This window comes from Sceloporus occidentalis, unplaced genomic scaffold, assembly GCF_023333645.1.
Source record: "Sceloporus occidentalis isolate IW3139 unplaced genomic scaffold, rSceOcc1.0.p SCAF_3, whole genome shotgun sequence".
NCBI classification, from domain to species: domain Eukaryota; kingdom Metazoa; phylum Chordata; class Lepidosauria; order Squamata; family Phrynosomatidae; genus Sceloporus; species Sceloporus occidentalis.
This window is the reverse complement of record NW_028316983.1, coordinates 247,818,107-247,830,292: the sequence shown is the minus strand read 5'-3', so window position 1 is coordinate 247,830,292 and position 12,186 is coordinate 247,818,107. Positions and strand designations below refer to the sequence as shown.

Below are 12,186 nucleotides of genomic sequence, written 5' to 3'. Positions count from 1 at the left end.
CAGGAGGCTGGAGCCGGTTTAAAATGCTGAGAGATAAGCTCCACTATTTATTTATTTCAAGGGTTTGAAATACACTATGGCATACAGTATCCTGCAACATTTCACAGATAAAAACTGGGACAGGTGTGGCTGAGCAACATCAGAGTGTGGTCAAGACATGAAAGGTTATAAATGAGGAAGGCCACAAAAACTAGGAGAAGCTGCAGCAGCTTGCTTTTGCCTGAGCCTATGGAGAAGGACAAGAGTCCCTTCCTTCCATCATCTCCCCCCTCCAGAGTTAACTGTGTGCAAACTAATTTTGGGTTTTCAATTCAATCTGCAGTGACCAAAATAGGCCAGTGACAATGGAAAATGTGAGAGGAGGAGAGAGAAAGTGGGACCTTTCAAAAACAGCTGAAAAAGTGAGATGACAGAGGATTAATCAGTACTGTCCCTGCCAAGTCAGGACAGTTAGAGGTTATGCAAACTACAAGACACAGACCTGCAGGCTTGTGACTACAACAATGTCACCTTTGCTGCTCTTGCATGATTATTTCCAGCTTAGTAATGGTATCACCAATGTCTATTTTGGATTTTACCACCTATGAAGGATTTCTGTCAAAATGTTCATGAATTCTGATCTAGCACTTGCAGATCTGTAATGTGAAGATAAGGATTTAAACAGCCAGTGAGGATTACCACTGCTCCTGTACTGAGACTCAGAATGAGCATGCATATGACACAAATTGTTAACTTTAAAAGGATATTTTTAGTTACTGTATAATTTTAGTTAAAACAAGAGGTCATAAAATCTACATAAGCAACTGCCAAATGTCATTCAACTAAACTCACATTCACACACCAACTTTGCACACTTCCATATATGTTTCTTTTGTTATGTGACTTCAATTTCATGCTGCTATGTGTTTTGCGGAAAGATCTTCCCAAACAGGAGTGGTACTGATTAAAATGTGCTCTCAGCAAAAGAAGAGCATGGCTCACACTGCAGAAGCACACTTTTCAGAAGAGATGTTTCCAATGCCTCCAAGGTCAAGGCCAGATAATGTGGTACAGAAAAGGAAGGGATATAGGAATCTCACACACATTGTTCTCGTAAGATATCACAGTGAATCAAGGCATCACAAATACAAAGCATTCCAGAGACACTGGAACAAAAAAGCATTCGCATTTCTAAGTCCACATTTCTTGCACACTGAGATAAGAAAAGATTCAAAAGAAAGTGCCTCTCACTTCAAATAATAATCTCTCTTCCAAAGATAGGCAACCATGTATTAGAGGCCTAAGGTTCTGACTGATACATTGGAAAATAATAGTCAGGGGGAGAAAAACCCATGTATTCCAGAATCTAAAAGAACAAAAGAGAGATAAATATGTGGGGTAGTTTAGCTATACGCTGTTATTGACTAGCAATTATCACAATGGAGTTCCAATTTCTGGGCAAGTTTAATTACACTGGTTATATAAAAGGATTGTGCATAAATCTGAAGTTTATTTCCTTCATAAGGGTTTTGTTTAAAATGAGGAGGATCTTTACTCATGAGCTGTCTCATGGCTACAAATGCTTTTGGTTCTAAAAAAAGGAATTAGCTATTGTAATGTAAAAGGACACATTTCATTTTCTACTAAGCACTAAACCAGTCACAGTTTAACAATTCACCAGAGCTGCACTGACCCACTGTCTCATAATTGCAAAGCAGACAAAGACACAAGCCCAGTCCTAACTAATCATTCTGCAATTGTTGGATGTCTTCAGCAGTACAGTCAGCCCTCCACATTTGTGGCTTTTTGGCAGATTTGATTATTTGCGGATTTGATTATTACTGTATGTATCTCTAGGCCCTCCGCTGTGACTGTTGGAGGTTGATACAGTCACACTGGAGGAGTCAGAGATTACCAGAGAAAACACTTCTTTGGGCATTTTAAGGCCCTCCAGCGCAATTCTGTGGTCACCTTCTGCCAGATGTTGACCATAGAGTTGTGTTAGAGGACCTAGAAATTCTTAGAGAGGTGTTCTCTCAGGTGTTTTTTTGTTTGCAGTTTTTCCACATTCATTGAGGTCCTGCACCCCTAACGCCAGTGAATGCAGTGTTAAGGAAAAAGCAACATGGGATATACAGTGATAGAAATAAAACTTGTATGTGAGTCAGGGTGACTCAGCAGAAGCAAATTAAGAGCCACACAGGTGTAGAAGGTAATACAATTAAGAAGTCCTGAATGCCAAGGACAGAAATGCAAAGTGGGTAATTGAACACACCTGAAAATTGTTAAGTGGTCAAGGCTGAGATGATGAAATCATTAATTCTGGGTAGAAACAAGAGAACCAGTGAGAATGGATGTACACGCCCACTGGGTGGAAACTGACAAGAGTGGGTGGTATGATCCAAGGACTATAATAATGGCTATGAATCCCAATGTATTGTGTGGGTAGTAGTGAGGAGTTGTATATAGTAGAATAAAGTAGATCTTTTATATAAGACTACTGAGTTGTCTGGTGTCTTGAGTGAAGATACAAGAGCCAGCTGGATCCTGAAGAAGTGGGAAGACTTCTGTGGAAGCAAGAGTGAGAAGGCTTGGAGAGTTTGTCAGGGTCTTCAGCCTATTCTCTGTAACTCTGCTGCTTTAGAGCAAAGCTTTAACCACTGGCCAAAACTGGTCAGCGCCGGTGCGTAACAAGGTGGTGAGTTCGAGCCAGAGGTGAAGAGCAACAACTCCCATCATCCCTGACAAGCAGAGGGCCCACTGTAATGTCAAAAGTCCAATTCCTAATGCTTTTTTGAATAAAAAAGAGCTTGCATGTCATAGTGTCTGAAGACATGTCATCAAGCCTCCATCTTCAAGATATTCCAGATTGCCATACATTTGACTCTTGCTTTCACAAAATCATAGGGTGGGAAGGGGCCCTCTCTTGGCCATTGAATCCAACCCCCTGCTCAATGTAGGAAATCCAGCTAGAGCATCCGCAGCAAGTAGCTGTCCAGACTCTTCTTGAAGACATCCAGAGAAGGAGACCCCACCACCTCTCTAAGTCATTGGTTTCATTGATGAATGGCTCTCACTCTCAAGAAGTTCCTTCAAATATGCAATCAAAATCTACTCTCCTATATCTTAAAACCTTTGGCCCTTGCCCTATATTCTGCATCAATAGAAGTATAGTGTCTAGATCAAGAGAAGTAATAGTGCCACTCTATTCAGCTTTGGTCAGGCCGCACCTGGAATATTGTGTCCAGTTCTGGGCACCACAATTCAGAAAGGACATTGAGAAACTGGAGCCATGTGTCCAAAGGAGGGCGACTAAATGGTGAAGGGTCTGGAAACCATGAATCCCTATGAGGAACCACTTAGAGAGCTGGGGATGTTTAGTCTGGAGAAAAGAAGGTTAAGAGGTGATATGATAGCCCTGTTTAAATATTTGAAAGGATGTCATATGCTGGAGGGAGAAAGCTTGTTTTCTGCTGCTCCAGAGAACAGGACCCGGAACAATGGATGCAAGCTACAGGAAAAGAGATTCCACCTGAACATTAGGAGGAACTTCCTGACAGTAAGGGCTGTTCAACAGTGGAACAAACTCCCTCGGAGTGTAGTGGGGTCTCTTTCTTTGGAGGTCTTTAAACAAAGGCTGGATGGCCATCTGTCAGGGATGCTTTGACTGAGGTCCTGCATGGCAGAAGGGGGTCGGACTGGATGGCCCTTGGGGTCTCTGCCAACTCTATGATTCTCTGATTCAGCAAAGAACAGGCCTGGCCCCTCCTGTTGACAACCCTTGAGGTATTTAAAAAGGGCAATCATGTCACCCCTCAGTCCTCTCCTCACCAAGCTGAATGCACCAGTTCCTCCAACCTTTCCTCATATCATATCATATCATATCATATCATATTTATTTATTTGCCTTCAAACTGTTTCTGACTTATGGCAAACCTATCATGGGGCTTTCTTGTCAAGATTTGTTCAGAGAGGGTTTGCTTTTGCTCCCTCTGAGGATGAGTGAGTGTGACTTTCCCAAGGTCACCCAGTGGGTTTCCATACTAAGCAGGGATTCAAACCCTGATCTCCAGAGTCATGGTCTAACACTCAAACCACTACACCACACTGGCTCTCTTGTTTGTTTGTTTGTTTCTCCACATCTTCTTTAATCTTTGCTGCCCTCCTCTGATCCTGGTCCAGCTTGTCTATACCCAGATGAAAACTGACCAATACAAAATACAATGGGACTATTACTTCCCTCCACTTGGAAACTATGGCTTTATTAATGCAGGATAAAATAACATTTGCCTTCTTTGCTGCAGCATCACACTGCTGGTTTATGTTCAATTTATGATTCACAATAATCCCAAAGTCCCTTTCACATGCTGAGCCATATTTTCCTCATCTTGTAACCAGGGCATTTGTTTTTTGTGGCCTAAATGCAGAATTTTGTGTTTGTCTCTGCTGAATATCACTTTATTAACTTCTACCCAATTATCTCATTTATCAAGTTTTTCCCCCAGAAGATAATTTATTTCTATAAACTAGAACTTATAAAAAAAATCCTCAATGCAAATGTTTCTTTCCCAGCAACACACAACAGGTTGCCATACTTACTGCCAGGCATCGTGAGTATGCAGTTTGGCTTCTATTTTCCACCATGTGATAAGCTGCAAGAAAAAAGAAAAAGAAAATTGCTGTGTCAAAGTGATTTTACTGGTAAGATGGCTGCTTTCAAGGACCTTACAACAGACTCCTATTACATAATCCATGAAGAAGAAGATTTCACTGAAGGTAGCTCTGTGGGGCTCACCAATCAATACACAAAGAAAATCTATCCAGCCACTATCATGGCTCAGAGTTCTTGAGTGCCATTTTTCCATGTCAGCCCTACAGAGTACATGTTCCACTAATTGTCTACAATTCATTTATTACTTTTATACGCCGTCTTTCTCCTAAACTGGGCCCATGATGGCCCATTGTTCATATTTTATAGATAGCTAGATAATTTTGTCTGTGGCATAACATCCATCATAAAATATTCTAACAAAACAATGTATCTAGAACATTGGTCCCCAAACTGTACCCTTTAAGGGTTCTGGACTTCAGCTCTCAGAAACCCAGACTATTGGCCAACATGGCTGAGTCTTCTGGGGGCTGGAGTCCAAAATCCCTTAAAGGGAACAGTTTGGGGGCCATTGATCTAGTATAATAAGCCATGTATTGGTGACAAAGTTACAACTACATTAAACACAGGATGAAAAAAAGAGATTGAAATAAAACAAACAAACAAACAAAAGGTTACTGGACAAAATGTCTGGATAAAATATCGAACCAATAATAATGACAGCTAGAACAACTGATTCCCTTTGCAATTGAATGCTAATGAATTCTAATATTATCTTCAAGAAGTTGCAGAGGATCTTTTGCACTGCAACTGCAAAGGTGACAATCTTAAACATGATGGATTTAGAATGATCAGCCAACAAGGCACAAATAATATTAGACAATGACCAATCTGACCTTGCTCTCAAGAGATCTCCCAAGAAATGTATCCTGGGGTGACTATATTTATGAAAATATTTATATCCCACTGTATATCAAAATGGTATACAAATAAAATCATTCTAGATTTGAAACAATAAAAGAATTGAAGCATTTACATTTCTAGCATTTACATTTTCATACCTCTTATCAGTGAACTCAGCACTCTCTAAGCAGTTTACAATTTGTTAGCCAATTGCCCCCACAAGCTAGATACTCATTTTACCGAACTACGAAAGGATAGAAGGCTGAGTGGACCCTGAAGCCCTGCCTGGCATCGAACTCACAACCTTGCAGCTGGAGTACCGGCATTTAACCCTACACCACTCAGGCTCCTAATTTAAATAGCATATAAACATATTTAACAATTTAAAACAGCTTAAAACAGTAGTAACCATGCACATTTATGTTGCACAAGCAAACCAGGCCCCAAAGGCTTTAACAGAAATTCATGTTCTGGCTTGGCATCGGAAAGAAACAACTAGGAGCACTGACTGGGCATTTAGAAATGGAGACTTTGATATGATATCATATGATATGGTATAATAGCCCTGTTTAACTATTTGATAGGGTGTCATATTGAGGATGGAGCAAGCTTGTTTTCTGCTGCTCCAGAGAACAGGACCCAGACCAATGGATGCAAGCTACAGGAAAAGAGGTTCCAGCTCAGGAGTAACCTCCTGAGAGTAAGAGCTGGTCAATAGTGGAACACAATCCCTTGGAGAATTTGGTGGAGTCTCATTCTTTGGAGGTCTTTAAATAAAGGCTGGATGGCCATCTGTTAATGGGGATGCTTTGATTGAGAGTTCCTGCATAACAGAAGGGACTTAGACTGGATGGCCCTTGGGGTCTCTTCCAACTCTATGATTCTACGATTCCATAAGCAAGGTGCCACAATGGAGAAGGCCCTGCTCCCACGTCCTTGGTGGCCTCTCAGGCAGCCATATATAATTCTGGAATATTACGGAGCTGGATATGTTTAACTTGGAAAACAGACGACTGAGTGACAAGATAGCCATCTTTAAATATCTGAGGGGATACTGTGTAGAAGAAGGCACAAACTTGTTTCCTGCTGCTTCAGAGACCAGAACACAAACCAAAATACAAGAAAAAAATATTGCACCACCTAAACCAGTGATTCCCAAACTCTGGCCTCCCAGGTTTTTGGACTTCTGGTCCCAGAATTCCTGACTATTGGCCAAACAGGCTTCTAACTTGAGGACCAAAGTTTGGGAAACACCGATCTAAACATTAGGAAGTAATTCTTGACTGTAAGAGCTGATCAACAGTGGAATAGACTGCCCCACAAGGTAGTTGTTGTTGGGTGCCTTCAAGTCGTTTTTGACTTTTAGTGACCCTAAAGTGAACCTATCTCAAGGTTTTCTCAGGAAAATTTATTCAGAGGAGATTTGTCTTTGCCTCCTTCTGAGGCTGAGAGAGCGAGACTTGGTCAAGGTCACCCAGTGGGTTTCCATGGCTGAGCAGGGATTCGAACCCTCATCTCCAGAGTTATCTTCAGACCAGCTCTAAGAAGATAGTAGACTTAGTTTTTTGTGGACTTTTTTGGCTATGTGGCCATGTTTGAGAAGAGTTTCTTCCTGACGTTTCACCAGCCACAGATGCTGGTGAAACGTCAGGAAGAAACTCTTCTCGAACATGGCCAAATAGTCTGAAAAACCCACAAAAAACTATGGATGCTGGCCATGAAAGCCTTCGAGTTCACACAGCTAGTAGACTCTTTATTTGGAGGTCTCTAAGGCGAAATTAGATGGGCATCGTTCAGGAGTGCTTTTCTTGTGAATTCCTGCATGGCAAGGAGTTGGAGTGGATGACCCTTGTGGCCCCTTTCCACTCTAAGACTCTATGACCCTATATCAGTGATTCCCAAACTTTGGTCCCTCCAGGTGTTTTGGACTTCAGCTCCCAGAAGCCCCACTCAGCTTGGCCAACAGTCAGGGATTCTGGGAGCATAAGGCCAAAACATCTCAAGGACCACAGTTTGGGAATGACTGCTCTAACTCATGTCCAAAATTATGCAGCCACTCTGGGGACCTTCAAGGGACAACTCACCTGTTGCCTGAATCCCAGGATCATAGTTAGGAAAGACCAGAAGGTCCATCCAGTCTAACCCCTTGGAAACATTAGGACTGAATCTGTGAGCCATTCTTGTTTCTAAATATGTACAGAAACCCAAAGCAAGCCATTAGCAACTGTTCTTGACCCTTTCAGCCTTCTGTTGTTTCCACTACCATACACACATAAGCCTTATTTGCCATTGCTCTGACTGAGGTGTCTTGCCAAACTTGGCCAAAATTACTACAAATGATGTAAACACTAAAATGGTTATAATTTTTAATTCGCAACTGAGGCCAAAACAAATTGTCCATGGCTGTACAATGAGTACAAAGTAGAACTGGCACATGTACCTACATCTCTTCAATAACAGGAGTTCTTTTTTTTTTTGGGGGGGGGGGGGTCTTAGGACTGCAGAAATCAGTCTGAAAATGTTCATGATATCTTAACAAAGTCTCAACAACTAGAGGGTGAGCAGGATGGACACTTGGAGTCTGCACAACTCCTTCCTCTCCCCCAATGGCAGCAGGAGCAGAACACGGCTGATTTATGTGGAGAAGAGAAGATTAAGGGATGATAGGATAGCCCTGTTTAAGTATTTGAAAGTGTGTCACGTTGAGGATGGAGCAAGCTTGTTTTCTGCTGCTCCAGAGACTAGAACACAGAACGATGGATGCAAGCTACAGGAAAAGAGACTCTGCCTCAACATTAGGAGGAACTTCTTGATAGTAAGAACTGTTCAACGCCTTGGAGAGTGGTAGAGTCTCCCTCTTTGGAGATTTTTAAGCAGATGCTGGATGGCCATCTGTCCCAGGGAGGGCTTTGATGTTCCTGCATAGCAGAATAGGGCTGGAATGGATTGCCCTTGGCATCTCTTCCAACTCTATGATTCTATGATTCCTATCAGTCTCCCCAAGAATGGCTGTTCGTGAGGGATTATGAAACCTAAAGTCCAAAATACCTGGAAACTTGCCCTATCTTAAAGGTGCCTCTTAGCTCTTTGGACATAATGAGTAGGCAATCTTAGATTATAAAAATAAAGCATGTCACATGTTGGATTATAAACATAAAGCATGTGTATCCTGCATGGCAGGAAGTTGGACTGGATGGCTCTTGGGGTCTCTTCCAACTCTATGATTCATCTGGGGAGCAAATGCAACTGAATTTAGTGGGAGTTACCTCTGGGTAAGTATACTGTTTTGTTTTACTTTTATCAATGAAACATGTCTGTTCTAGCCATACTTAGAATCACAGAATCCTAGAGCTGAAAGAGATCCCAAGGGGCCATCTAGTCCAACCCAAATAGTTGAGGGGCGCATCCAGTACCATGTTTCATTTAAGCCATGGGCATCTCAAGACCCATTTTGTAAGGCAAAAATGTAGGAAAGACATACAAGCAGCGGATTTTAATATTCATGCAACAGCAAGGATAATCCCTTGAGCTATTAATTTCTGGATGCCTCTGTTCAAGATGTCAAGTACTGATATTTATTGGATTGAAGGAGATGGGTAGGTGCATTACTCTATACATGTTAAGCATTTCTTTCTGAGTAGAGATGTTTTGAAACTTAGATCCCAATTCCCCACCACCTGGATTGAGGGTGGCCAACTCCCCGTTCCCTAAGAGAGCTATTCCCAAAGTGCATTAGAATGCATCTACTCTAGTGCCCCTAAATCACAAATCACATTGGTCCCAAATGTAAGGCAAAGCTCTGGAATCAGAAGACAAAGATATACTGCACAGCAATTATTGTACTCCTGCTGCTCTGATGATTGGCGTGTTGGTTCATTTTTACTGCAAATGAGACAAGTGATAATAAAACAGCCGGAAGTAAATGTTTCCTATCGCTTAACAGGCTGATTCATCATATGCTACTCAGGAAGGCCAACTACCAATTCCCTTTTTTCACTGACAGAAGGGCCAATAATAGTTGGGAGTAGGAACTTGAATTCAAGTCCTAGTGTCACGGTGATCTCAACAAGAAACAAAACTGTCTTAACAGTGAACTGAAAGAGACTATAAACAAACAAAAAAGACCAAGTAAAAAGATAGCTTTAAAACTGCCTTAGATACCTACCATAAGTCTCTTCCAATAGTGTACAGAAATCTCTACACTATGGCAGAGATTCAACTGCCTTGTAAGTGGTAAATGTAATGTACCGCTTCATTGGTATCATTTGAATTTTTATTAATGGATTGTTATACCATTGCTATGAATTGCATTAAAGCCAGATACATTTCTGAGGTATGTAATGTCTCCTAGAATGGATTCCACTCAACATTACTTTATTAATTATGAACAGTGCTGAAATTGTGCAGAGCCATCAAAAGGAAGAGAAGGAGTGTAGGGCCATCTAGTCTTCAAATCATGAGAGCTGTGTATGTGTGCCTTCAAGTTGCTTGTGTACTTACAGTAACCCTATGCATTTTTTAAAATAAGGTTTTTATTAATTAAACATACACTCAACAATCATAAAATCACATACAACATAACATGCAGCATAACATACAACACATAATACCAATTATATATACACAACATCTATTGAACTTTTATTTATCATGACTTGCCCTTCTTCTAATTTTATTTCCTAGTTTCACTTATACTATTCCTTATCTATTCCCTCTCTTTTCCTTATATTCATTCATTCTTCACTCAATCCTTTCCTTATCCCTCTAAACCTCACTAAACACTTTCTATTCCTCTCCACTTTCTTAATGGTAACCCTATTAATTTGATAGGGCTTTCTTGGGTAAGGAATACTCCCAGGTGGTTTTGCCAGTTTACAATGTACAGTTCACAGAAATATAGCCACAGCACATGGTATTCACTGTCTGTCTCTCATCTAAATACTAACCAGGGCTGACCTTCCTTAGTGTCCAAGATCAGATGGCATCTGGTGCCTTTCAGTTGGAAACTGGTGGCAACATAGCTCTACTCCATTCTTCTAGAGGCCTGCTGAGAAACAGCATCATTCCTTAAAATGAAACAGGTACCTTGCCGAATGAGAACTCTTTTTCACACACTGTCAAGCTGAAGGGGAGGTATGTTTTTTAACTTTTGTATATTTAATGCATTTTATATTGTTTTACCAAGATGATTTTAATTGTTTTTAAATCTGTATTGTAAAGTTTAACTGATTTTATCTGTGAGGTACCTTGGGTCCTTTTCTGGGAGAAAGGCAGCATACAAATGAACTGATACAAATAAATGACACCTGCCTCTTTTCTTGCTACAAAGCCAAATTATTAAATAGTAAGGGTTAGGCCTAAACCTAACCACATATTCACTTCATTAACCACAAGATTACTTTTAAAAGGCATCGAGTTAAGTTCCTGAAGAATAAGGCTATCAAAGGCTGAAACTCACAATGACTGTAGGTTACCTTCAGGATCAGAGGCAGCATGTTTCTGAATACCAGTCTGTGTGGAAAAACAGTAGGAGAGCACTCTTGGTCTCATGTCCTGTTTGTTGGCATCCCATAAGCAACTGGTGAGCTACTGGGAGGACTAGATAGTGGACTAGAAAAGCTTCTAGTATAACTTAGCTGGACTTAAGAAATGCCATGCCCTATTCATATGTTGATATGCACTAAAGAGCAAGCTACACTTGTCTCTCCGCATTCACTGGGATTAGGGGCACAGGACCCCCGTGAATGTGGGGAAAACACAAATAACAAAAACACTATGTTTTTAGCTGAGAGAACACCTCTCTAGGAATCTCTAGGTCCTCCAGTGCAACTCTGTGTCAACATCTACCAGACATTGGCCACAGAGTCGCATTGGAGGAGCTACAAATGCCCAGTGGAGTGTTCTCTCTAGGAATCTCAGTGCTACTTTCCGTTAAAGTTGCCCATAGAGTTGCACTGGAGGACCTAGATATTCCTAGAGAGAACATAGTAATCAAATCCGTGAATAATCAAATCCGAAAAAGTCAAAGGTGCAAATGTGGAGGGATGAGTGTATCTCACTATCCACTTTGTATCAGCAATGTTGTAAAAGGCTTCCACTCTACTTAAAAGCGTGCTTGGTCATAAAGCAACCTTTTCCTGGATTTAATTATTTTTAATTGGGGCTGTCTGGTGGAACAGGCCACTAATGCCATCTTCCCAGGGAAAAAGGAATGTCTCCAGAGTACATTTTATGTTCCACAATTCATGTGGGTAGAATAAAAGGAAGAAAAGAACAAAACAAATGATAATGTTCTTTATGGCAGCTGTTACAGTAACAAATTAACAACACTTTGTAAGAAACATCCATTTCTTGAGGGGGGAAAAACACTTTTATAGCTGCTTCATCATAAGGCAAGAGAATGGTTTGTGCTCACTGTGTCCTTTCTCTAACAGAGATCTCAAAGAGCCTCCCAAAAAGATGGTGATTTATTGTCTATTCAGGGAGAACAAATTCTTTTTCGTGCTGAAACAAGTTCTGAAATGCTCAGCTGGCAGCCAACCATGATTAGCTTCCAGAACTATTCAAAGGCAAAATGATGAATCCTTCCTGTCCAAAGCACACTTTTTCCACGGGTGAGAACACATTTTGCTATGTGCTTTCTCCCATACTCTCAGAGAAGCTGTTATTCTCTAAGGATATTTTATCTCACACAA

General features: G+C 40.9%; 1 protein-coding gene across 2 annotated transcripts in view; it reads right to left on the bottom strand.

Annotated features, from left to right (window-relative positions):
• Positions 1-12,186, bottom strand: part of LOC149317746 (protein EFR3 homolog A) — a 66,128-nt gene that overhangs the window by 45,706 nt on the left and 8,236 nt on the right. For both annotated transcript variants that reach the window (XM_089518140.1, XM_089518139.1), the window contains exon 2: positions 4,579-4,631. In XM_089518140.1, the coding sequence (XP_089374266.1) occupies positions 4,579-4,588 (10 nt within the window). In that variant the 5' untranslated portion in view covers positions 4,589-4,631. The remainder of the gene's footprint in view (positions 1-4,578; positions 4,632-12,186) is intronic.